This window comes from Anopheles stephensi, chromosome 2, assembly GCF_013141755.1.
Source record: "Anopheles stephensi strain Indian chromosome 2, UCI_ANSTEP_V1.0, whole genome shotgun sequence".
Classification (NCBI taxonomy): Eukaryota; Metazoa; Arthropoda; class Insecta; order Diptera; family Culicidae; genus Anopheles; species Anopheles stephensi.
Genome location: NC_050202.1, coordinates 20931806 through 20956888, shown reverse-complemented (window position 1 = coordinate 20956888; position 25083 = coordinate 20931806). Strand labels below are relative to the sequence as shown.

The window sequence follows — 25083 nt, the reverse complement described above, 5'->3', positions numbered from 1 at the left end:
AGAATTTAAACAAAAATATTATTGTACGATGCCTTGCTTTAGCTGGACTTGTAGTTCAATCACAGCTCCTACCTGATTCAGTATCGTTCGCTGCCGGAAGAACCGTGGACAGTACATACACCCGAACGGTTTCTCGTTCGTGTGGATGCGCAGATGCTGCGTCAGGTGCGACTGCTGCCGGAACCGTTTGCCGCACTCGGGGCACGGGTACGGCCGGGACTCGATGTGTATGCAGCCGTGCTGCAGCAGCGTACTCTTCTGCTTGAACTCCTTCTGACAGATCGGGCAGCGCACGTACAGCGGCATACCGGCCGAGCGCCCATGCTGGATCACGTCGGGCAGTATCGCTTTGCCACCGGTAGCCTTGTTCAGATACTGCAGATTGTTGCCGAAGATCGAATGGTTCACACCCTTGCCGTCCTTGAAGTAGGCCGGATAGTTGTCCGGCGAGAAGCAACCGCGCGATTCCCCACCGCCCTGGGACGCCTCGTCACCGAACGTTTGTTCGTCCTTGGGCTGTGCGTTTTCGAGCTCCGGTGGGTACGGCACATCCTGGGGCCAGAGCGTTGCGTGCGGGCCGTTCTTGAAGATCAAATGCGGAGAAACATCTGTGGAGTATACGGGAGAGAGAGAGAGAGAGAGAGAAGGGCACCGTGAAAGATCAACTGGATCGTGTAGAGCTACTCTTAATTCTAACAGGGAAGGACATAATAGTACGAGGGGGATTGTAACGTGTGCCATAGGTAAATACACAAATAATGAACCAACCAATTGTGGAATTGTGACTTTGGGGTTTAGGTGAATTTTGAAGTTTTTCAATAACAGTATCTAACTGAGGCAACTCGTTTCGGGTTCTTAGATGAGTGTTTTAGGTAGAGGATGAGGTTACCGGGGAAGCTTTATAGCACAATTTTTTAAGTGATAACTGCTTTCTAAGCTATAAATCTTCCCTTCTATCTATGATCCACAACATGCACTGAGGAAGGATGATGAAAGTATAGTACTACCACACACCAAACAAAAAAGGAAGCCACAATAGGATAGATATTTGCTATAAAGCCGGGAGCGGGGTACTCTAGGCCACAGTCAACGAGTTCTAGCGCGAAGCGCATCCCCTTCATCGGAACGGTGTGTCGCTCGATGTGTTTCGCACCAGAAGTCGCTGAGGCCTTTTTGGCAGAAAAGGATGGCAGAAATGGCCGCCCACCGAGGCGAGGATTTTCAAGACGTCCAATAAAGGGTGCCATAAACCGGGTAGCAGCAGCAGGTGGAAGATGAAGATTAGTAGTGTGGGAAGGTGAGCTTTAATGGGATCGAGGATGGTGTGCATACAAAACGGGACAGGATGGTGTGCGATTGTGATCTGTATGAATGTGTGTATGCGTGTATGTGAATGGAAAAAAGATGGAAAGAAGCAGTAATGCGGTACTAAAATTAACTAAGTATATATAAATCGTCACAATAATCGATCGCTCGCCTTGATGGGTGCGCACATGTTGGTTCAATATGGCCTTTTGTCGAAATTTTTTGCCGCATTCCGGATACGGGCAGCCGAACGGCTTATCACCTGAGTGAATGCGGATGTGCTGGTTCAGGATGGCCCGCTGCCGGAAGCTGCGCGGGCAGTACGCACAGCTGAACGGTTTCTCGTTCGCGTGTATCCGCAGGTGTTGCGTCAGGTGCGACTGCTGCCGGAACCGCTTCCCGCACTCCGGGCACCCGTACGGGCGCGAATCGGTGTGGATGCGTTCGTGCTGCAGCAGCGTACTCTTCTGCTTAAAGTCTTTCCCGCACGTTAAGCACTTGAACAGCCGGAGGTCCGAGTTTTTCGACTTCGAGTGACTGGCACCGGTACCGGTGCCGGTGTTGCCCGTGTTTGCGCCGGCACCGTTCGGGCCCGTTGCGACACCGTTCGTGGGTGAGTGGTGCAGCTGCTGGTTGGCGCCGGGACCACCAGGTGCTCCACCGGGTGCGGTTGCTCCCGTTCCGCCGCCACCACCACCACCACCGTGGAGCAGGTCTGGCATGCCGTACTGCTCCAGTGCACCGGATTGGTCGAGCCCGGTTGGCATACCGACCGGCAGGACGCCCGTCTTGTTGAGATAGTGGTGGAGTGGGGCAAAGCCCGGCGGCGGCAACATGGCGCCCTGTGGTCCGGCGTGATGGCGCTGGGCGTAATAGTTCAGCTCGGCCTGGGACGCTTCGTTCCCGAAACAGCCGGGCGGTCCGGGTGGTCCTCCACCACCACCGCCACCGTTTCCTCCACCACCGTTACCTCCGCCGCCCGGTGCCGATTGGTTGCCCTGCTGGTTTGGATCGTTCGGGTGTGCACCGGACGAGTTGTTGCCACCTTGCTGCTGCTGCTGCTGCTGCTGCTGGACTAACTGTTGCTGGCCGTTCGGCTGCTGCTGCTGCTGCTGCTGATGCTGAACGGCTTGTTGCATGCTTTGTACCTGTGAGGATGGAAGAAGCAGAAGACGGCCGAGAATTAGTCACCCGGGGTACCTAGCGCAGCTGGAGCCAAAACCTTTCGCTCGGCGGACAAAAAAAAATGTACCTTGATCAAATCTTCTTCTATGTCTGGACCGTTATTCGCAGGATACGGACTAGTGGCCGGGCTGTGTAGATGACCATTCGCTTGTTCACCCGGTTGCTGTGGCCTATTGTCCTGATTCGGCGGACTATGATTGGCGGTAGTTTGCTGATGGTGTTGCTGCTGCTGCTGCTGATGGTGCTGAGCGGCGGCAGCGGCCGCTGCAGCCACGAGCTGTTGCTGCGTTGCCGCCCCGTTCATGTGTGCCTGCAGGTGGTTCTGCGCGTTCTGCTGGTAGATGGCTGGGCCCTCGGCATTGCCCCACTGGACGGCGGCTGCCGCCGCTGCCCCACGCTCGGCCGCCTCCTGCGAGTCCTTGTACAGCACGTACGGGGCCGTGTCCTGCGAGATGCAGTACATGATCTGGCGCGGCACCTTCAGGCCGGCCGCGAGACAGGCAGCAAACGAGGCCGAAAAATTGATCGCCATCTTGCGTGGTGGTGGTGCTTCGGGAAGGAAGGGAATTTTTTTAATTCCTTCAGCGACACACTCCCAGGTGCTGAACTTTGAATGATTCTTCCTGTTCTTGAATTCCTTGGGAATACGTCTGGAATAGCACTTGATTCGCCGTGTCCTTTTGCAGGCGTCCGGGATGCAGTACGAAGGTTGAGCGAAAAAAAGTAAAGGCTTCCAGTTAACCGGGGAAGCAAGCCGCTAGGTCTCTAGGTTCAGTGAGCCATCCTGTTGAATAACGGTTCCAGCCCTTGGTGTGGGATTTCTATTTCTTTCTAGTTACTGTTTTTTCTTAACTCTGTTTCTGTTTCCCGATTCGATCGTGTTTCGATCGAGCGGAGTGTGTCTGTAAAGGAGGCAACGAAAGAAAAAAACCAAAATGATTGTGTGTTCTGCTACGCTTTTCTCGTCGCATCTTGAAACAATGAAAAGAAAGTGAAATAAAAATGGGAAAGGTTAAAAGAGATTTTTTTTCTTGTTTTGGAAATAAAAGCACAACTATGGTAAGTGAATTTCAAGAATATGTAAAACACAGCTCAGCGCGGTACAGCGCAGGAAAACAAACCGGAGCGGGTACCCAGTTTCCCAGAACCGAACAGTGCAACGCAAATGCCGCAACTGGTTCAAACGGTTTCTCAATCATGGCGTTTGGCGTGAGCTTTTCCGCGCTAAACTACCGGGCCTGTTTACACATTTCCTATAAAGGAAGAAAAAAGTGTGTGTGTGTGTGTGGACTCGATGTGGACCCATGAATGGAAAAGAGGTGGCTTTATTACACTCCCGTGCCCCGTCGCACCTTCCACCGCATACCCCCCATCTACCCTTGCCGCTGGCCAGAAAAAAAGCTTCGGCAAGCTCGATTCTTGTGGCACGGGTTTTCTTCGAACGCCGGCCGGTCGGGTTTTTATGCACCTTGATGCACCACCGGTATCGTCTGCTGTTGCGCAAGCCGCTGGAAACATTATTATTTTTGCGTGCGCCTGCATTAACTGCACCAACAGCGAGACGCCTAACAAACCGCTGACCCTGTGTCGCGCGGGGTGAGCTTATAAAACCGATGTTTATTTAAGGTGGCCGATAGAGGCGCACCAAAAAAAAACCCCCCGATCAAAACCTAGATAAGCTACCAGGGCCAGGGGTGCTGGTGCAAGAGGAAGGGACGTGCCGGGTTTTGTAAGCAGCCAAATTTTGGTGTTATTGCTGTTGTACCTATTTCATTAATTGCTGTTTTTTCCGTCTGTTGCGACAGACTGACCGTTACCGTTAATTTGAAAATTTGGGTGGGAATCTTTTTTTCCCACACCGCCAACAGACGATTGCCTTCTTAAAAAAGGGAACAATTAGAGACGGGTTTTAATGTGGTTTTTAGTTTTATGAATCAAGGGTTTTTCTTCCCTTTTTTTGTTGTTGCGCAAAACAATTTTCCAACAACACCCCATTGAGTCGGGGTTTCTGGAAGAACGAGAGCGAGAGAGAGTCACAAAAAAGGGATTTTGTTTGTTTCGCGCTATAAAATTGGAAAAGTGCAAGCGAGAAGATTTTTTTTTGTCCGTGCCTATTGCACAAACTGCATACGCTTTTCTGTTTTCAGCCCAGCACCAAAACCTAGGCCGCTGTTTCGCAAAGTGAACAACAGTTTTTCTTTTTCCCGCTGTATATTTGCTGTTTCTACACGTTTCCGGTGGTGAAGCGAGAGAGGGAGATGTGCTTACTTTTCCATTCGCGTTGTCTTCTTCCTTTGGAGTGGCAAACAAAAATATAATGCACCAACCTGCAGCTGCAATAACAATAACACCAGGCCCAACCGAACGCAGGGAGGACGTTTGTTGGAGCGTTTCTCAAGGCACTCACCCGGCACAGGTCCGATCCAGCACAAGCTGGAGGATATGAAGAAATGGGGTTTTCTTTATGTTTCTCTGTAAGCCGCTGAGGCCATCCATCCTCCTCTTGAGCTGCGGGCGCCGCATTTTTGTACAACACTCTAAGTTTAAAAAAGGAGCAAAATCGGTGTGCCGTGCATGAGCCGCTTCTTGGGAGCGCGGTGGGAACGCTTCATTCAGTGCGCAAAGGTTTTTTGAAATTGCTTTCTTTAGCGGCGCTCACCGATGACGGTGACAGTTGACGTTTTCGAGGCCTAGAGGACAGGGTTTGAAGGTTGTGTTGGTCATGCGTTTCGTTTTACAACGGTCGTGGAATCCATTCATGTCCAAGAAGTTCAACGCAGCTCTTGTTGAGGTACTTTTATTGTCGAAAGCCCACGAACAGGTTACAACTAGAGCAATTGAATTTGATAACAAGAGTGCATAGGCCAGTAAGATAATTAGCAGAAGTGAGTCAAGGTGAACGAAGCTAAAAAAAACTAGATTTTATTTATGGAGGTCGTAAAGGACGTGACGTAATGTGAGAACATCAGAGACATTCTGACATTCGCACGGCAGGACCGGAGTTCAAATCCCTTCCAGACCGCCTCCTTGTACGCAGGGCTGACTACCTTGCTTACGGGTAAAATCAAGTCGTAGAAAGCCAGGAACCAGTCAGGCTGGAACCTTTCGTGGTTGTAGTGCCAAGGAAGAAGAAGAAGATAGATCTTACATCAGAATCCTAGTCACAGATGTTTTCAAGTTGGAATATAACATTCAGTTATATCATCTCTTGACCATTTCATACATAATTTAAGCTCGGTAGACTACATCTTTATATACGGGGATCAGTACAGAAGGAGGACACTAAAAAAATATTCTGTAGGAACTATACAGTTCATAACTCGGGCTATATTGACCATAATGATCGATAAATAAGAGACCTTGAGCGAAACTGTAAACCCTTTCAAAGATCATGCAAATTGTGAGCTCAATTTGCTCTGCATAGCGTGACATGAAACTCAAGCTGCACTCAACTCAACTCAGCTAAGTTTATATGCTCTTTAGCAGTCCGGCACAGGATTTTTGAGATGAACTAGTAATGTTTGAGCCATTTCTGGACACTGGTGAAGAGGACGATTCTCCAGACAGAACTGTTCCACTGAAGAGAAATATTTGAGTCATGTCATTACAGTCGCCATTGATTAAATTGTTAAAAAAAACCTTAATCATTTGGCATTTGTCATTTTAAATATTTGAAGTGACCATTGAGGCGGTCCGGTTGCTAAGGCGATAGTCTTTAATATACAGAGCAAGATCGGAGATCAAATCCCATCTAGACTGCCTCCCCTTACACAGCACTACCTAACACGCAGAATCAGGACTGACTAACGAAGAAGAAGTGCTCACTCCATCTTCAATGCGTCAAGTTAGATTAGGAGCTAATTTTATTCCTACAAATTGCATAGATTTAGGCGTTTTTAAATTTTCTTAGTTTATCAATATCCTAAGAGCCTTTTGGACCTGTGACATTACGTTTCTTTTTTCTCATCATTATTTAAAGAAATTAAAGTATGTTTATTAAAAGGATAATTAATTTTATCCTCCTTGTCTGACGCATCATTTATGTTATTTTTGTAGACATCATTAAAAGGTTATCTATATGAAACATACTGAAAAGTTCATCATACAATTTAGACTTTTTACTGATTTAAAAAAAAATAAAATCACAGTATAAAATTCATTTTAATTACTCTTATAGTTCATTCAGGAATGAGCATAAATTCTTTATATAAAATACGCCATCACTCTACAAATTTCAGCTACAATCATTACAGCAAATGCATTTCTTATTAGCACGCTCGTGTGCAACAACAACAACAAACCCCAAAAGGACGCCAACTATTTGATGATAAGCATTTTTAAAACGCTACCCCACCCTACGAACGCATCATTCCGACTCACAGAACATTGCACGTGCGCAATCGCCCGAAAACATGCACACCAGCAAGTGTGTGAGAGTGTGCTCTGGTGGCCGTTTCGGGAATGGATTTAAAATTTCACCTCCACACCGTTATCCGGCGATAGGTTGTGTGAGTTGATTTTTTAAAACTTTTCCCCGAACAAAGTTTTTCTTTTCTATCGTAATCGAACCCTCTCTTCGAAGCTACTGCATCGTGTTCGGTGTGAAGGAAAAGAACGAATGGCGCCACTGGCGGTCCTTACTCGTGGTTGCTGAACGGATGCTGGGATCTGAGGGGCAGAAGCACACGCACCCCAGTGAAAAAACGGGGATTGAACTCTGATGTGCAATTTTTCGATAAAATAAATGTGCGCACATTCACGGATCGGGACCACAGAAAGCGGGGTTCGGAAAATAAAACCTCCTGCTAGCAAATTCAACTGCATCGAAATGCAGCACCGAACCGGGAAGGGAATCCGAACCGAAGGCGCGCGAAATCACAATTCCACAGATGCACCACGCATGTGCAACTCAAATATTTATTGTTTACATTCACCGGCCAATCCAGCGGGACACATAGAGATGCACGTACGAATGGTGTTGGAGGTCGGGGGGAAATGATTGGGGAAGTAGTGAAAAACGGTTCCTATAAAACAATAGACTTTTCCGATGCTTGGTGACCGGGCGAAGGCGAGCGAGACGGGGGAAAGGATAATCAGAGAGTGATAATAAAAACAGCCAAATGCATAATAAAACAAGCGCTGGTAGGATTTTTGCATTCTTCTGCTTGCTCATCTGCCGTGTGTACGGCCAAGGGGTTTTTGTTTGTGCATTTGCGACAATAGCGAACGAGTCCTTTCTCTCTGTGTGCTGTTAATTATCGAATGCTTTGCCATTGTTGTCAAGGGACGGACGGATCGAGACGGTCCCGGTCCGGCGGGGGCAAACGGGGCAGCAAATGATGGAAAACAACAATAGTCTGGTAGGACGGGACGGGTCCGGGATCTCCATTTTGGAGGTTCGGTCACTAAAAAAAAGCTGCGAATCCATTGAAATAAATATTAAATGTACCGGCCTGTCAACAGGAGGCGATGAGAGTTGTGGCAATGCCAAAGCGAGAAAAAAATCACAAAGATGGTCTCGAAAAAATTCCCCAAAGCCGTGCCGAGTTTGACGTGTTGAGATTGAACTTACAGTTGGGAGTGCGTTTCGGAGCTAGCGGGTACGAACGACAGCTCACAAATGATGAGTGACATTCGAGGAGTTCTGGGGAGAGAGTGAGTGCGATTGAGTGTGATAACGTTTTGCACTTTGCTTGCCTGGTGATTGCAATGGTTGGGAAACATTTTGCGAAAATATTTAAACAAGTAAAACAAATTAAAGCAATCTGCTTTTACTCGATAGGGAAAATTACTTACAGTTATGCTGATTGCTTACATTTAGGCAATAAGCTTATTTAAATCCAAATAATTATAAAAACATCTCTCTGAACACCGGAGCTCTAAGAGAACTCGAGAAGAGTTCGCAAACGGACACCCTGCAACGGGTTTAAGCGATGCTCGAGGCTACATTCCTCTACCTCTATCTTTGGATTATTTCGTATGTAAGTAACCTCTCTCTTCTTCTTCTTCGGTGGCACTTTAACCTCGAGAGGACTTGGCCTGTCATTTCTGTGACTTAATTTTACCCGTAGAAAGGTAGTCAAGCCCTACGTACAGGGAGGCGGTCCGGAGGAGATTAGAACCCCTGTCCTGTCGTATGAAGACCGGTGCCGTTGTCACCTTGGCCACCTGACCGCCACAACCTATGTATACTCAATTTTTTGGGTTCACAGGAAAACAGCTTCACTCTTACTGAATTTTCTTTAATCTTAACGTTGAAGATGATTGCGAATGAGCTTCATTTGGCCAGAATGTCAGGTGGATGTGGCTAGATAATTCCCAGAGACCTTTGCTACCATAAAGGGCCTTGCTAATCTTCAATAAGTCAGTCCACATCCTGGTGTACGATAGTGACATAGACATTATTAGTTAGAGTCTCTCATATGTAATAAAGGCCTTCCTAAAGGATCGAACCACCATCAGCGGCCCTTACAGCAATGTTAAAAAATACCGATCTTGGCTGGGGTGAGGTACAGATAGATGATCGCACCTTTTGAAGTAGTTGAAACTATGCGCAGTAAAAACATTTGCACCGATAATAGATGGGATTTATAGTCTCTGGTACTCAGGGACTCGCCAGCCTTCTGTGGACGGGTCGTGTCATGAGAATGATACCGGACGACCGGACACCAAGCCCGTAAAGTCTAAAGGCCACCTACTTGGATCGAGGAGGTGTAGCAAGTTCAAACTGAGATGGATTGATAGCGATGTAGCTATGTAGCGACTGTTGCATACATTTAGGCGTCAAAAAAACGTCTAAATGAATTGTAAAGGTAAAAACAATCTTCGTACAATTATAAGAATTTTAAGTAAATAAGTAAATGTTTTTAAACCATTTTCGTGCCTTTCGTCAACTGTTAAAATAATCACACTTGAATAATCCTGGCGCGTAAATAAATGAACTTTTCATGTAAAACAAATCAATTAGATATTCTTACAAAAATCAATTATCACATCATTTTTCCTTCCCCTTTTTCCAACAACACAACTATCGCTCGGTACATAATACACCTACAAGGGTGAACCATTTAATTAGTGTTGCAAAATGCAAATTCAAAGCAAAAGCCCTTTGTCTGGAGGGGGGTGTTCGCTAATGAATCGTCAGCGCCCTAACAACACACACGGTACAGAATTGCAATTTCATTTGGGTGCAATTAAAACTATCCTGTTTTTGTTGCTTTTGTTCAATCAACTGGTGCCATTGTAAAATGCGAACCGATTGGAATGGTGGATGGTGGGGGGTGGGGGGGGGGGCTTTGTGCCAGGACCAACATCGTTAACGAAATGCACACACTCACCCACAGGGCCATACGATTGGTCAGCAGGGAGATAAAGAAAGTAAAGGAAAGTTGCATCCAAAAGGTGACAACAGAATAATTCTTTCAGCCTTCAGCAATAAAAACTAGTAGACAGCTGTAGGCGTTTCTGCTCGGTACCGATGAAAAGCGACAACACTCGAACGCATACATTAGTGCCAGGGGCCGAAACAACAATAAAAATAACAAGACGAAATAATTGTGCGCCAGGCTGTAATTATTCATTTGGTGCAATAATTAAAAATGTTAACAATCGAAGAAGCGCTGCTGCAGTCAGACGGAATATAAATACATTTCGATGTTTTGGCTCTCTCTCTATCTCTCCCTCTCTCTCTCTCTCTCTCTCTCTCTCTCTCTCTCTTTCTGTTTGACCTGTGCACAGCCAACAGGCAGGCCAGCTTCCACCGTGGTGCATTCGTTGATGGACGGGAAAGCGGACTGCATGAAATAAAATAAAAGCTCACACCAAACCGGGCGGCCGAACCGAAGCCCAGCCGATGCGCGTCATGTGGAAATGTGGAAAATAAAAATTTGACGCCCCAAAACCCGAAATGCCCTAGCGTGGGGAAAGCTGCTGCGAGCCGAAAACAAAAAATAACAGCCCCTCCCCAAAGGGCAATAAGGTTAAGCAGAAGCGACAGAAAAAAATGGGAAATGACGTGAAAATCCAATTTGTACACCACCCATCTCCTGCTTCCCTCGTGGCGGAATGTCCCCCCCCCCTCCCCCCTCTGAAAAGGCTCCTGTGAGTGTGGAATTGAACCCACCGAGAGGAAGCTGGGTGCCAATTCCATATCCGAACGCAACTCGGGCGTCTTCTTTTTTTATTATAAAATTTTCAAGGATGCAACTGCACATTGCCATTTTCCTTCGCTAAATGAAATCAGGGGACGGTGGTAGCGGTGAACGGTTAAAAATGTTTGGGCTCAAAAAACCCCAACCGAAACAACAAAAAAATGCATACCCAACCCAACCGGGGTCTATACTACGGTCGGGCGGGAGAAAATAGCGTCGAGCGTAATTAAAATTCAATAACTACGAAATTCGAGTGTCGAGCGCCCTTGCACACGGTACAACTAGCAGTGGATGTGGTGCGTTCGCGGCAAAAGGGAAATGCAATTGCATCCCATTCCCGGGCAATATAATAACCTTTCCCGGGGCAAACGGAAAACAAAAACGAACGGACCTCAAAAATCGTTTCACATCTCCGTTCCAACAAGAGCGCAAGCAAATAAAAATATTTCATGCCAAAAACTTTACCAAAACCTTGACGAGTGGGCACAAGTGAAAGGTTGCACCAGGACAGAACCGGCTTCCATTGCGAACCGAACTGATCAATCTGCGTTCCTCTCGTTTGGTCTTCGATGCGCAGATTTGTTGTTAACATTAATGAAACGATGTTCGATTTATTTATTTTGCGCTTCGCGGCCAGCACAAACCGAACCGGGCATGCATAATCGTAACGAGCATAAGTGACGCATTGTTGTACCGCGGTGTGTCCTGTGCGCGTTCATGCGTTGTGCGGATATTAATGAATCTCATCGAGCCCAACCGCTTGCTGTCCGATGGTGGGGCGTGATTAATTGCTTTATCCGAGCGATCGATCATGAGACTTCTGGTCACCTTCTCATACTCACGCGCCCGCTTCAATCCAACGCGCCTGGAAAGGTGTCGGAGAGAAAAATGTTTGGTCCCCCGTGGGAACATTTTCGAGGTTTCACTTCGTGGAATTACAAAAGGAGTGCATGAATATGTTTAAACAATCAACTGGTTCGAAGAATAAAACAAGCAATGATATGCATTTCTTGTATCGATTCCCACGGTTTAAATTACATCGACGAAAGAAAAAAAATCGAGCATTTTTTAAAAATAAGGGTTGAAACACACGCCTTCGATGGAGGCGCCTGGTATGTTTCAATTTTCCATAGTAGATGCTAAGTAAGTATCAATGTGTTTGAAATAGTGTATTCAAATAGGTAAAAACTCATAATTTAATTTACCATGTCAGAGTGTCACAAAAGTAGAAAACAAAACTAAAACAAGAATCTTTCTGTGTAAAAAGAATCGCAAAAGAAGCTGTCAAGTAAATACACTCGATGCTCACGTACAAGCGTCTGAATGAAAACAATTCCACGAACGTATAAACAAAAACGCGAATAAAAACGATAACCTATCAGTACGCAAGACACACGTACCGGAAATCGCAAAAAAAACACAATCCATCCCCACCTTTCAGTTGCAGTCCCGTGTGTACACACGAAACTCATAGAAACAAAAAGGCATAGAAGAAAAACAACTATAAACAAGCTTCACTTTCCCGCCACGGCGAGCTGAAAACACAGGCACCGAAGAAAGTGCATCGTTTGTTTGTCGGAAAACTGAGAGTGCATCGGGCCAAGATAAACAGCACACGCTCGGGCACAATGCGGTCCGAGCGATAGTGTGGGTTCCTCCCAAACCCCCCCCCCCCACGAACCCTCCAACCCAGTGTCTCATTTCTCACCTTCGACGAAGCATGGCCGTCAGTGTACGGTACCAACAAACAACCACTCGCGTGTCCTCGTGCTCCCTTCGGACCACTCAAATCGAAACAACTCACCCCCAATCGACGACGACGACGCAAGCGATGTGAAAGACGGCGTCGCATCAGCTGTTTGGTAAAGACGAACACGTGGTGTTCAATTTTGTGGGATGAAGCACGCCGGAGAGGAGATGGGAATTAGTATTCACTTTATCCAACCAGCAACGGCACGCGTCATGAACCTGGAACAATGTGGGAAGAAACCACCCACTGGCGTAATAGAGGGGAGGGGAGTAAAATTCGTCATAAATCTCAGGCGGCTGCAAGAGACCGGATCCGGAACAGGACAAGGCAGAGAAAAGAGCATGCCAAGTTCCAAGTCCAAACAAAGCGACCGAAGCGAGACAAGACGCGCCCTTTGAAAAAGGAGTCGTTTGGGAAGTTTGAACGTTTTCATACGACACAGACACATTCGCACAGCAAAACACACACTCACACACACACGAGCGGGCGAGCGGCTGGTGCTATAGTTTCACCTCCCCCCCTCCCCTCCCCTCCCCTCCCTAAAAAAAGGTTAGAACAACACACGTTGTCCAAGATCAGTGTTTTCATCGTCCTTGTCGTTGGGTGTGTGTGTGTGTGAGCGAGAGTTTTCCCTGCACGAAAGAAAAGGAGAAATAATGCCGCCTGAAGAAAATGAAACCGTTGAAGGCAGACAGTGGGAGGTGGGGAAGGAACAAAAACAATAATTTCCCTTTGAAGAAAGCGATCCGACGGAGAATCGAGTTTCTCGCGAGAGAATCACTAGGCCGCTGGTTAGAAAATGAGTGTGCGCCACATGGTGGCGATGTTTTTGTAAGAATATTATTGAGACAGCTAGATAAACAGACCGGAGATGAGATTTGTTGACGTGCGCACACAAACATGCATCGATCCGCATGAGAGAAAACGGGAGCTTAGGAGAGTATTTAGAGAGGGAGCGAGTGAGCGAAAAACAACGCGCCTTTTCCCTGGAAGGCTTGCATAAGAGAAGAAACAACAACAACGGAAAAGCGTAGCCGACTAAGACGGGAACGAATGGAACGATTAATGTGTGCTAGTAGTTTGTTGTTTTGATATCGGTCAGACACACGTGCTTTGGCGTGGTGTTTGCAGTTGCGTATCGGACGACTAGACTACAGAGTGGGGTGGGAGACCATAAGACACACTTCTTTGGAGTGGATTATCACGTATTTTTTGTGCTTAAAATTTGTTTGTTTAGATTTATAATAAAAATTTGTAAGAAGAATTTTTCACGTCAATCAGGCTAATTTTTCACGTCGGCACGAGTGCATTTTTTATTAAAATAACTCCAATACTCAATTCGAAAGCACCCAAAAAAATGGAAAAATTAATGACAATTTGTTCTTCTTACACATTTCAATTGGAATCGATTTGGTTGGCAATTTACATTGCATGTGACTGCAAAATTCTTATTTATCCTGGTGTATTAATCTGTTTTTGATGAAATGCAAATTTCGATAAAAATGTTGAGTTTTGGACATGAAAAAATTTAGCAAATCACAGAGATTTAAAGCTCTTAATTTAGGATTTTTATAAAAAATTTAATATTTATTTGCACTATGTTTGCAGTAGCATTTTTTTTTTAATTTCAAGCGAAATGCATAAAATTTGTATTTGAAGAAATTTGAAAATTTGTATTTGTATTTTTTCCTCAAAATTTTTTATGTAACCTAAATCACATGCCCATCTTAAAAAATAATAAATAGCCATAAATAGCTCAGATATTGTTGTGTGACACACTGTAAAAACACGAAAAACTGTTGTTTTTTAGGAGTTTTAACTCTTCAAACATGTTTCTAACACCTTTTTCAAACATTTTTGCTTGTGTTCTGTACATCGTCCCTTAAACGAACCCATGCTGTGTGTTACATATTCTTGAATCATTCAACCATGATGATGAGAGAAGGTTAATTAATATTTTTGATTTACAAATGTAAAACAAGCGAACGGAACTTATAAACAAAAAAAAATCAAAAAAGACCCATGTGTGTCCATTATTATTTCAGCATTAATCTCGGTGCGGTTCGGCGTAAAAATCACTTACCGTTCACGTTATTATCGGTTGCATTTATTTATCGTCATCTGCAATCAGCAAAGAGGAAAGAAAACAGAACGAAATACATGAGCATAGAGATACATTTGCCACAGTGATGCGCGTTACATAGGTAACGGAGGTAAAGGTTAAAATTACTTTGATCAAATTTACTTAAGCGTTAACATATAAAGGATAGGGGGGGGGGGGGGTGGTGTTGGAAAGCTCATTTACTTTTCTTTTTTGCTTCCACCCCAAAATCATTCGGTCTAGCGTTTATGTATAGTGAAGCGCGAGTGACTCTCACACAGTGACTCTCACAGGTAACTCAGTGCGATCGGTTAGTAAAACTGGATTTTTATTTTTTGAAAAAAAAACCTCACCAAAAAATTGTGGATGGAAAGCGAAGGAAAGAAGGAGGAGAGTAAGGGGAGTGGGTGGGTGGGTTGCATTTTTTATTCCTTGCCATGCGCAACGCACCGCTGCTTGTCCGTTTGTGAAGGTCTGGGACACGAACGAACGTATTGAGGATGACATCCATCAGTAAAAGGGAAAAAACAAGTAAGAAAAGAGCGAGAGCGAGAGAGAGAGAGAGAGAATTTTCCAACCAATTTTTTCAACTTGTTACCTTCACCCCTCCACCCCCGTAATCCCCCGTTCCACCCCATCCTTTACAAAAAAAGCTGGAAAAACGCGCGCGCATTCTTTTTTATTCTACGAACGCACTTGCTGCTTACTGGTGCTCGTGGTGGTGGTAATGGTTGACGATTTTTCCCCATCCAGAGACACCAACACACGCTTACCGGCGCACAGAAGAAAAAAAAACGTTGGCGGATAACAAGAAGGGTGGGAGGAAGTAGGATGAGAGGAATAAAAAATGGGGAAATAAAAATGCAATGTTGTTTTTGGCGTGTTCGCGCGCCCCGTTGCTGTGGAGATATGCCAGCGGTAGAAGAAAAAAAACAGCAGGCCTTGCGCTTGTATTTGTGGTTGAAGGAGCACGGAAAACTCTCTTTCGGCTTCCCTTTTTTCATTTTATTCTCTCAGGATAGTTATTTTTTTTCGGAGACTCTCCGAGAGTTTTTTTTTAAATGGTTTGAAACGTAAGTGAAAAAAACTTCCATCAGTCGGACCGAATCGATCCTGGGGGTGGTGGAAAAATCGGCCCAGCACAGCATGACCAGCACGGTACCGAAGCATTGACCTTCTTTTCTTTGTGGCCACAGAAGGGAATAAAAAAAATGCATGGGGGAGCATTTTTCCCGAGTAACGTTAGCCGCTCTCGGTGGCAGATAATGTTAGCTAAAGGAGGATTATTTTTTGGCCATTTCCATTTCCTTCTTTCTCTCAAACTATTTTTCCTAAATAAAACATTCCCACGTAATCAGCAAGAAGTGCCATTTAACCATTTTACTGTTGAAACCTGAACCATGGTTCAGTAAAAAATTTCCACCGACCTGCCCAAATTCAATGTCACCGAATGTGCGTCTCGCGTGTGTGTGTGTGTGTCGAGGGAAAAAAGAGAGTAAAAATGTGAGCACGAGGAAAAAAAGACTTCTCTCCCTTAAAAAACACATCTACATAGAGAGGGTCTACCCCAGTGGAGTAGAACAAAAAAAAAGAGGAAAAACTGCGATGAAATCGAATGGACAGCAGCAGCACCACACAGACACCCAAACAAGGCGCGCTACTCCACGTACCGGTAATGGAAAACTCCTGACTCCCCTCGCTCCCACTCTTTTTTAACTGTTAGATATTAAAAAACCGGGATTCAACCAAAAATATAGCGTTGGGAGAAAAAAAAATGCTGGCGAAAAAAACCTGGCCTGTGCGTGTAGTAGTGCAGCGGAAAAACAGCAAAAAAAAACTTCCTGAGTCCCTCCAGCTCCCACCATTCTAGGCCGGGAAAAAAGCCTGGGCTCGCGACAGACAAGGTTTGTGTGTGTGTGAGAGTGCAAAAAAATCTCACCCCTCATTTCATCCCCCACCACCTCGGAAAATTGGAAAGGGAAAACTGCATCCACAATATTATATTTCACATTTGGCCTAGCGTTTTGCCGTATTTTATTCGGCTCGTGGAAAATTCCAGCGAAACGCACATCAATCGATGGATGGATGGATGGAATCGGTTGGACGGCCAACCTGCTTGATAAAGTTTTCCACCCGAAAGGAGACGGCATGTACTTGTGCGTGTGTGTGTGAGTGGAAAAAAGAGAAGCAATTTTTTCGCATTAATTTCTTCGCACATTCAAACATGGTTTTACCCTGAATTTTCCAAAAAAAAGCAACTGCAAATCAGACATGCACGTGTGTATGTGTGTGTGCTGGACTGACAGTTTTCATTTAATCGTCTGTCCAGACTAATAGACGGAAAAGCAGCCCGGTCCGTATTTGACCGTCCAAAAATGGGGCCCCCTTTTTTTTTTGCTCACGGCTGTACATATATAAAACTTTTCATATGTTTCAACATTGGATTTGATCATTTTCCATCCTGCTCATCAAACAGATCGCCACTCTTTCTGACTCGGCTTTTCTCGCCGCCCTCTCTCTCTCTCTCTCTCTCTCTCTCTCTCTCTCTCTTTCGCTCACGCGCATTTTTTTATATTTTCGGTTAAATCCATCCGTCGTCGCTCACAACCACAAACCAGACATGGAGGGCCGGTCGCATACGGCTACCACCACCACCACCATCGAGACCCAGCTAGGTGCATTTTATTGCTCCATCTTCCTCCCTCTAACTCCCCCTCTTCCTTCCCTTGCCCCATTCAATCCTTCGCCGGGAAAGAGGACCAAATGCTTGCAAACCTACGCACGGAAAACTCGAAAAAGGGCCCTGTTTTTTCGTTCGTGTCCCGGCATCTGGCACCACCACCATCATCAGCTCCCCACCCTCAACAACACACGCACGCGGTAAGCGTCCGTGAATTTTTTCTCTCTCCCTCCCTTCCCCCGGTCTGTTTTCGACCCAACCAGGAGTTTTTCGTTCCCTCGCTTTATTTTATTAGCCCCAGCGAATTGTTGGGTGTGGTAGGGTTGGCTCTTTTTTTTTTTTGGGGGCAACTAGGCTGAATTTTCTTCTCTCCCCCCTGAGTTACTTTTTGCAAAAAAAAACCGCTGATGCTGATATTCGAAAATACTAAAATCCTTTTTGCAATTTTCTAAATACATTTTGCTGTTTAAAAATTTGACTTTTTTTTCTCGAACGCACACGAAAAACTTGCATCACAAAAGAAGGCTCCTTCTGTCGCTCTCTCTCTCTCTCTTTACTTGATGTCAAAAGGAAGTCGGCAGGTATGGGAAAAAAATTTATCTCAAGGACAAACGTGTCTCACACCGGTTCAAATTTGTCCTTTTCTATTCCAGTGTCCCCTTTTTTTTGGTGGCAGATATAGACCACAAGGAACTAGCAAACTATTCCGAACTCGAGAAAATGACCAATTTAAATAGGAAAGGAAGAGGTTTCTCACTTTACCATTGCATTTAAGCGCCTGGATCAGACTCATTTGCAATCCGTGGAAGCAATCTGGACCTTCGGTCATTGAGAGGGCAATGTGTGTGTGTGTTTTTTTGTACTTCTTCTCATCCACCCACACGGTTCAGGGTTCATAAAATTGCCGAACTAAATTCGTGTCCATAAAATCAGCTAACTTGTGAGGTGGACCGCTTGTGAAGTTTCGTTTGGTTCGGTAGCGAAATTTGGTTTGCATGCGGTAGCCAGCTGCGAGCATTACATGGGAGCGTGCGGTTGGGGCGTTTTCTGTTTTTCTTTAGCCGTCAGAAGCTATCCAACTGGCTGGTCGTATAGGGAAGTGTCCTTGAGATAACGGTGGCAAGATAATTTTGCTTACCTACTGCGAACCTTGGCGAGCTTATGTATTCAAATCGAAAATAAAAATTGAGCATGTGTAGCAAGAAATCATATAATTTTTTTGTTTTGCATGGTTCGAAAGAATTGAGTAAAAACTTTGACAAAATTGGTAGCTCCTCGTCAAAAACACTTATGCCAAGTAAAGATGTCCCGTGGGATAGATGCGCCTCTCGAGTAATTTTAATGCAGTCACTAGGGTGAGCAACAAAAGACAAAAACGATCTTTCCTCACCAAAGCGAATCGTTCCATGATCCAACTAAAAAAACGGAACTCCTGACATTGTTCAGTTGGGTATCAAGACTTCTCCTTCTTTCTTGGCCAGACGACCTCTTACTTACTGGCTTACTACACTTAATGATACCGCATAGTTGGATAGTCAGTCCTCACTATGGGGGAACGGCCCAGATGAGGTAATCCCCAGTAGACCCCTAAGCCGGTAGGTCACTCCGCCGAAACTCACTATTTAGCTGTGCATCTGACCCATGAAGTCAGCACGTCAATTAACGAGATTTCACTCGTCTTATGCGCCAGAATCATGAATAGTTTGAACATTCATTCATCTATTCATCTATTTCCATACGGCTCTAGAGATCTTTTTTTTAGTTAAATTCGGCCCAGTTACAGAAAATGTCACAAGACACACTGTGAATCCGATCTTTAATCAAAGCGAATCGTTCCATGATCCAACTAAAAAAACGGAACTCCTGACATTGTTCAGTTGGGTATCAAGACTTCTCCTTCTTTCTTGGCCAGACGACCTCTTACTTACTGGCTTACTACACTTAATGATACCGCATAGTTGGATAGTCAGTCCTCACTATGGGGGAACGGCCCAGATGAGGTAATCCCCAGTAGACCCCTAAGCCGGTAGGTCACTCCGCCGAAACTCACTATTTAGCTGTGCATCTGACCCATGAAGTCAGCACGTCAATTAACGAGATTTCACTCGTCTTATGCGCCAGAATCATGAATAGTTTGAACATTCATTCATCTATTCATCTATTTCCATACGGCTCTAGAGATCTTTTTTTTAGTTAAATTCGGCCCAGTTACAGAAAATGTCACAAGACACACTGTGAATCCGATCTTTAATCAAATATGAACCAAATTTTGAATCCAAATGGGGCGGTCCGATGGCCGAAGCGATAACGGCGCCGGTCTGCCGGACATGGCAGGACCAGGGTTCAAATCCCATGCAGACCACCTCCCCGTACTTAGGGCTGACTACTTTACTACGGGTAAAATCGAGTCACAGGAAGCCAGAAACGGCAGGGCAGAGTCCTTTCGAGGTTGTAGTGCCAAGGAAAAAGAAGATCCAAATCTTTGTGAGCTTCGTAGGTACAGATTGAAATTAATTGATGGAACTCAAGCCACAAAAAGGCTATTCTATTGAAATTAGCAAAGCATGCATCAACAGTGACAACCAAAGCTATTCTATAACCACTATAAACAAATAAATAATATCAAAAGAAATTTAATCGCTTACAGTTTACTAAATTTCTTTGATATCTGCATCCAATGCTTCCAAAACGGATGAGAAATATTTCAAATATATAAAATTATGAAATAATGAAAAGCAAACCATGCTCGATGTTTTAAAACAAACCAGAAAAACAAGTACAAATAATAAGGTAAAAATCAAACAAACATGAATAAAAATAGGAATTTATGACAAAAATAATGAAAAGATAATAAAGTTAAGTTGAGATAATAAACTTTATAAATTACACATGTTAAAAAAAAGAAAATCATAAAAATTAACAAAGAGTAGATAGAGAAAAACTACTAATAAAACAATAAACAAATCGCTACAGAAGAACAAAAAACACTAAAAAATAATTTTAAAATTAAAAATGTCTACCGTTGCTGGGACCTGAATAATTCAAACACTAGAGATGAGATTTTCGTCAACTGCATAAACACACACTCGTACACACACATACACCCATGATTCTAGTAAGCATAATGTGCGTGTGGGGAAGGAGGAGTGTGTTATATTTCCCTTCTGGTGTGGTTTTTTGATGCATACTATTATTCAGCATTATAATCCCCGGCTGCAACTCGTGCGTGCGTTGGAAGGAGACGCATCAAACAGCAAATTTTCCTCCACCTCCTCCTCCCCGTCTCGAATGCACATACACAGACACACGGTGGCGGTACATATTTACGCGCTTTTCCGAGCTTATTTCCCCGGGCAGATGGTGGTGGTCCATCGAATAGCCTGCTTCGATGCGACATTATTTCATTTCATTCTGTTTCTACGCACTTTTTCTCTTTGTCTGTTTGTTTTTTACGCTCTCTCTCTCTCGCGCGCGCGCTGGTTGCTGATGTCCGGTCAGTTAATCCTTTCGATCGAATGGAACACAAGGGTGCCCTAGCGGGCGGCTTCTAGGAAGTGGAATGGGGGGGAGAGCGCCTTCTTTCCACCGTTCCCATCACGCTAACAGATTTAAGCGCCTGATGAGGAGGATGATTTTTCCCTGACGCACAACAACAACAAAAATCCCTTTTTCCCTTTTGTTTTTGTCCTGTCCTGTCCAGGAGTGTATGCATATGGGATGCAAACACACACACACACACACTTTCTCTTCTCCCTCATCAGACTGTATCGGTCTCATTAGTATGCTTAATTGGATAGGGGGAAAATGTGAGGTTGCAAGTGGGAGGCGAGGAGGAGAAATAGGAAAATTCAGTAAACGGACGGGACCGGACACCGGTTCGGTGGAGGGCACTTTATTTAAAATTTCGTTTTAAATTATAATGATGTCCATCATCAAACGGACCCACCACAATCGCCACTGTCCACTCCTCTCTGCTCCCTCCCTTTCTCCCTCTCTTTCTCCACCATCCTTATGTCCTTTCCGCCAGTAGTGCCTATCAATATCTCGCGAACAAGAGAGCGAGCGACAATGGGAAATGGATTTTTCCCCATTATGAAACGGCCAGCCGTAAGCGAATCCGTTCGAAACTCGCGGCCCTATGTTGGGCCGCGCAACAAACACAAAAAGGGGATAAATTCGCAACGTGTGCGTTCGCGTATGTAGTATGTATGGCTCCCTTTGATTCGCACACACTTCCTTCCACAAATCGGCCATCGTTGTGTTGCGCGAAAATCGGATCGTAAATGAAAAAAGGGCTCTCCCCATCTCCCCAATCCTGCGAGATGCTGCAGAGGGGAGTACCTTTTTTTTACCTTCCTCGGCCATCGGGCAATTGCTACAACACGACTGGACAGATTCGACCGCTAACTAGCGCACACTAGTAGCAACACAGCGCAATGGTGTGTAGTGCAGTAAGAAGGGCAGAAGGGTGTTAAATTTTTAAACCCCAAACCCCAAACGCTTCTCCCCATGGCTGATTATACAAACAAAAACAAAAAACCCCCCGAGCGAGGTGTGAGTAAAAAATATCGATTGGAGTACCCGGTTTCGGTCTGTGACTGGGCATGTCAGGTTTTTGTTTTTTGCTCGTTCCTGCTTGAAACGAAGTATTTCAGCGCGAGGAGCGCTTCAGTTCGATCGGTTTTGCTGGTTGATGCGTTTGCATGATTGCATTTACTATTTCGCGTTTGCGAAACAGGATCGAGTGCGAGAGCAAACTGTTCTCAATATTATTGAGTGTGCGAACGGCGAGAGTAAATGGAGGTTGATTTTAACAAAACATAACAAAAAACTGGGAAATTTATGCAGGCAATTTCAAATAGCAAAATTTATATTGGCGATGGTTAAAGGTTCTCTTTAGCTGTAAAATTAGAAAAAAAAATATTTTATATAATACTAATGTGCTTCAAATTATAAACAAAATCTTACTACTTGGAAATCCCTTCAAATAATGTAACAATTTCTACACTATGAACTGCTATAAGAAGGCTTTTTTAATTAATAATGACCCACAGAACCTTGAGTGCTGCTTTATAGCTGTAAAATAAAGTATGTATGTAATGTAAAGATTATTAAAAAAGAGCTTGTTAATAGGCACCATGAGTTTAAATTTATAATTACAGGCACATAATTTTATGCATTAGCCACATAATTTTGATTTATTTAAAAATTAGGTATTAGTGGAGATATTCAACGGTCCGAGGATATGGGGCGGTTTGGTGGCCGAGGCCGTAACGGCGCCGGTCTACACACGGCAGGAACGGGGTTCAAATCCCATACAGAACGCCTCCCCTTACGTAGCCCTGGCTACTTTACTACGGGTAAAATCAAGTCACAGAAAGCCAGAAATGACAGGCCGAGACCTTTCAAAGTTGTAATGCCAAAGAAGAAGAAGAAGAGAGATATTCAACGAATTAACATTATTAGCCCGGAGTGAAATGAAACAACGGGATACCCCTCGCTGACGAGGCCTTCCTAACCGAGAAGTTCCTTCCGCTCCTAGGTTGATCCGCCACTGGCGATCAAGACCAAAAGTCTTGCCATCAAGGAGGATGAGCTTGCCTCTTGTTTTCTTCAATCTGGCGCTCGGAGACTGGGAGATGGGAACTTGTCATGGGAGAGATCATGTCCTGCATGCCTCTGGTCTCTGTTGATGCCTGTCAGTCGCTGATGGCATAGACACAACGAGTTAAATGCTTTCCAACGTTGCACAAGCCCAAGGTTCGAGTTGGAGATGGTGGGGACACCACTAACAGCCCTGCTAATAAACACTGATTTACGTAGGATCGGTGAGTGAAGAAGACTTCCAAAACATTACCTATCAAAACAATGACAACAAAATAGGTTTAGAGACACTCGCAAGGGTGTAAAATACCAAGTGATCATATCAGCAGATGAAATTGAGGCTAGTGCTCACATAAGCCTATGAGACAAGGACTTTGATTAGTACAGACGGAACCTTCTTGGCCGCATTCCCGATGAAGATGCTTAGAGTGAATTTTGAAAGCACAATGGATGCGTTTTACGAGGCTTCCACTGATCCCACCATAACGCAGCGAATTTTACTCTCCAGGCTCCGGAGGACTAGTTATGTCATGAGAATGGCACTGGACGACGCAGCCGGGTGGTAGATGCAACAGCGGTTCTGGTCTTCACACGACAGGACCGGGGTTCAAATCTCATTCGGATCGTTCCCCCGTAGTGAGGAATGACTATCCAACTACGTAGAGACTATTGTAAACAATAAGCAAACCAGAAATGGCGCAGGTGTGAGCAGGAGATCGTTAAACCAAAGAAGAAGAAGACTATGGAATGAGGAGGCGTGATAGGCCCAAACTGAGATGGAGTTATGGCGTTGATGGATTGGATTGGCAGGAGATAGCTTTAGACCGTGGAGTGGTATCATGGATTCTAAGTGAGCAAGTGAGTCGGAAAACGATGTCGGAATCAATTAGCATAAGTTTAGATTACAATGAAAATAGTTCTAATTAAAAGCTCAACGCCTGAAAGTATGCAATTTCATTACAAGCAAACCGTAGCAACTGCTATAACGCACAAAATTCATTCGGGACATGATATTAGAATGTAAGTAAGAGATATGAAAACACAACTGATATTTAATTAAATTATACATTAAAAAAGATTTTAAAAAATAAATTGCAGAGGATAAAAATAATTTTAAAAAATTCCCCTTCACATCGATCGTGACGATCGTATCGATTAAGCCGTGCAAACAATTTTAAACTTATCCCTTCTATTGCTTTCTTCCTTTGTATTTTTCTTTCCCTAGAAACGTTGCTGTCGACGAGTTTTATTTATGAACGCACGTCTCAAATGGGTCCCTGCTTCAATAAAATAAACAAAAACCAGCACGACGCCTTTTTTCGCCTTCGCCTTAACGCCCGATCTGTTTCAGTTTCTTTGTTTCGAATGTGTATCGTGTCACGAAGACTAAAAAAAAAGAAGGAAAATTGCAAAAACGCAATGTAACAAAGAAAAATAGGACCCGTGAATGATCTACCGCCAGGCGGGACGCAGGCAGGCTGGTCCGTGATCCGTCATCCACGGGGTTGTTGGTGACGATGCAACGCACATTTGAGAAATGCAGCAGCGGCCGTTTGCAAGCTGCACAGTTCCGAGATTTTTCCGACTCATTCAAGCGCAAGCGTTCTTTCTTTCGTTTTGGGTGCAAACGAGGGGGAAACGCAAATCGGTCGCCTTTATGCGACTGTCAGCGCAAGAGGTTTATATCCTTTTGCGGGAAACCCAGGGACAAAGAATGTAGCAAACCGTGCACAACAAAGGTTTACTATTTTTATTTACTCGCAGAAATGGGGAGAAATTTTAAAATATTATTTTGCTTTAAGTATTATCATTAATCTGGTAATTTATTATAATTTTCATTAAATGTAAAAACCCTTCACAAACAAAATCGATTATTACTTTCGCTACGTAACACACACACACACACAGCATCCAGACTGATCAAACTGAAGGTGCATACTTGCTTAACATAAATGGAAAATTGGTCATTTTGGGTGGGGGTTTGCAATAGCAATAAAACGGAAAATGAGCCTAACAGCAAAAAACAGCTACCAAATAATAATTGAGTTGGGTTCATTATAAAATCCCTTGAATGGAAAAATAAAACTGAATAAAAAACCCACCCCATCCATGCATATAAGGACTTTTTGTGCAGGGTTTTTATTAAACTGTTTATATGTATGCTTCTGGTTTGCTGTTGTTATTTCCTTCCGATGTGTTTGGGTGTACTTTTTTGCCCCCTCCTACCACCCCCCCCCCCTCACTCCATTTTTGGACACTCATTTACATACGGAATGAGTGTATGGGCTTCGGTCGGTCGAAGCGTCGA

The 25083-nt window shown here is 44.5% G+C and overlaps 1 protein-coding gene across 12 annotated transcripts in view; it reads right to left on the bottom strand.

Moving 5' to 3' along the window:
• Window positions 1-25083, bottom strand: part of LOC118503488 (zinc finger protein rotund) — a 61756-nt gene that overhangs the window by 12877 nt on the left and 23796 nt on the right. For 8 of the 12 annotated variants that reach the window (XM_036036792.1, XM_036036793.1, XM_036036796.1 and 5 more), the window contains 4 exons: window positions 14474-14511; window positions 2558-3392; window positions 1478-2453; window positions 73-608 (listed from right to left, as the gene is read on the bottom strand). In XM_036036792.1, the coding sequence (XP_035892685.1) occupies window positions 73-608; window positions 1478-2453; window positions 2558-3022 (1977 nt within the window). In that variant the 5' untranslated portion in view covers window positions 3023-3392; window positions 14474-14511. Of the gene's footprint in view, window positions 1-72; window positions 609-1477; window positions 2454-2557; window positions 3462-14473; window positions 14512-25083 lie in introns of all 12 variants that reach the window. The other 4 variants (XM_036036801.1, XM_036036795.1, XM_036036804.1 and 1 more) reach the window with 4 other exon arrangements.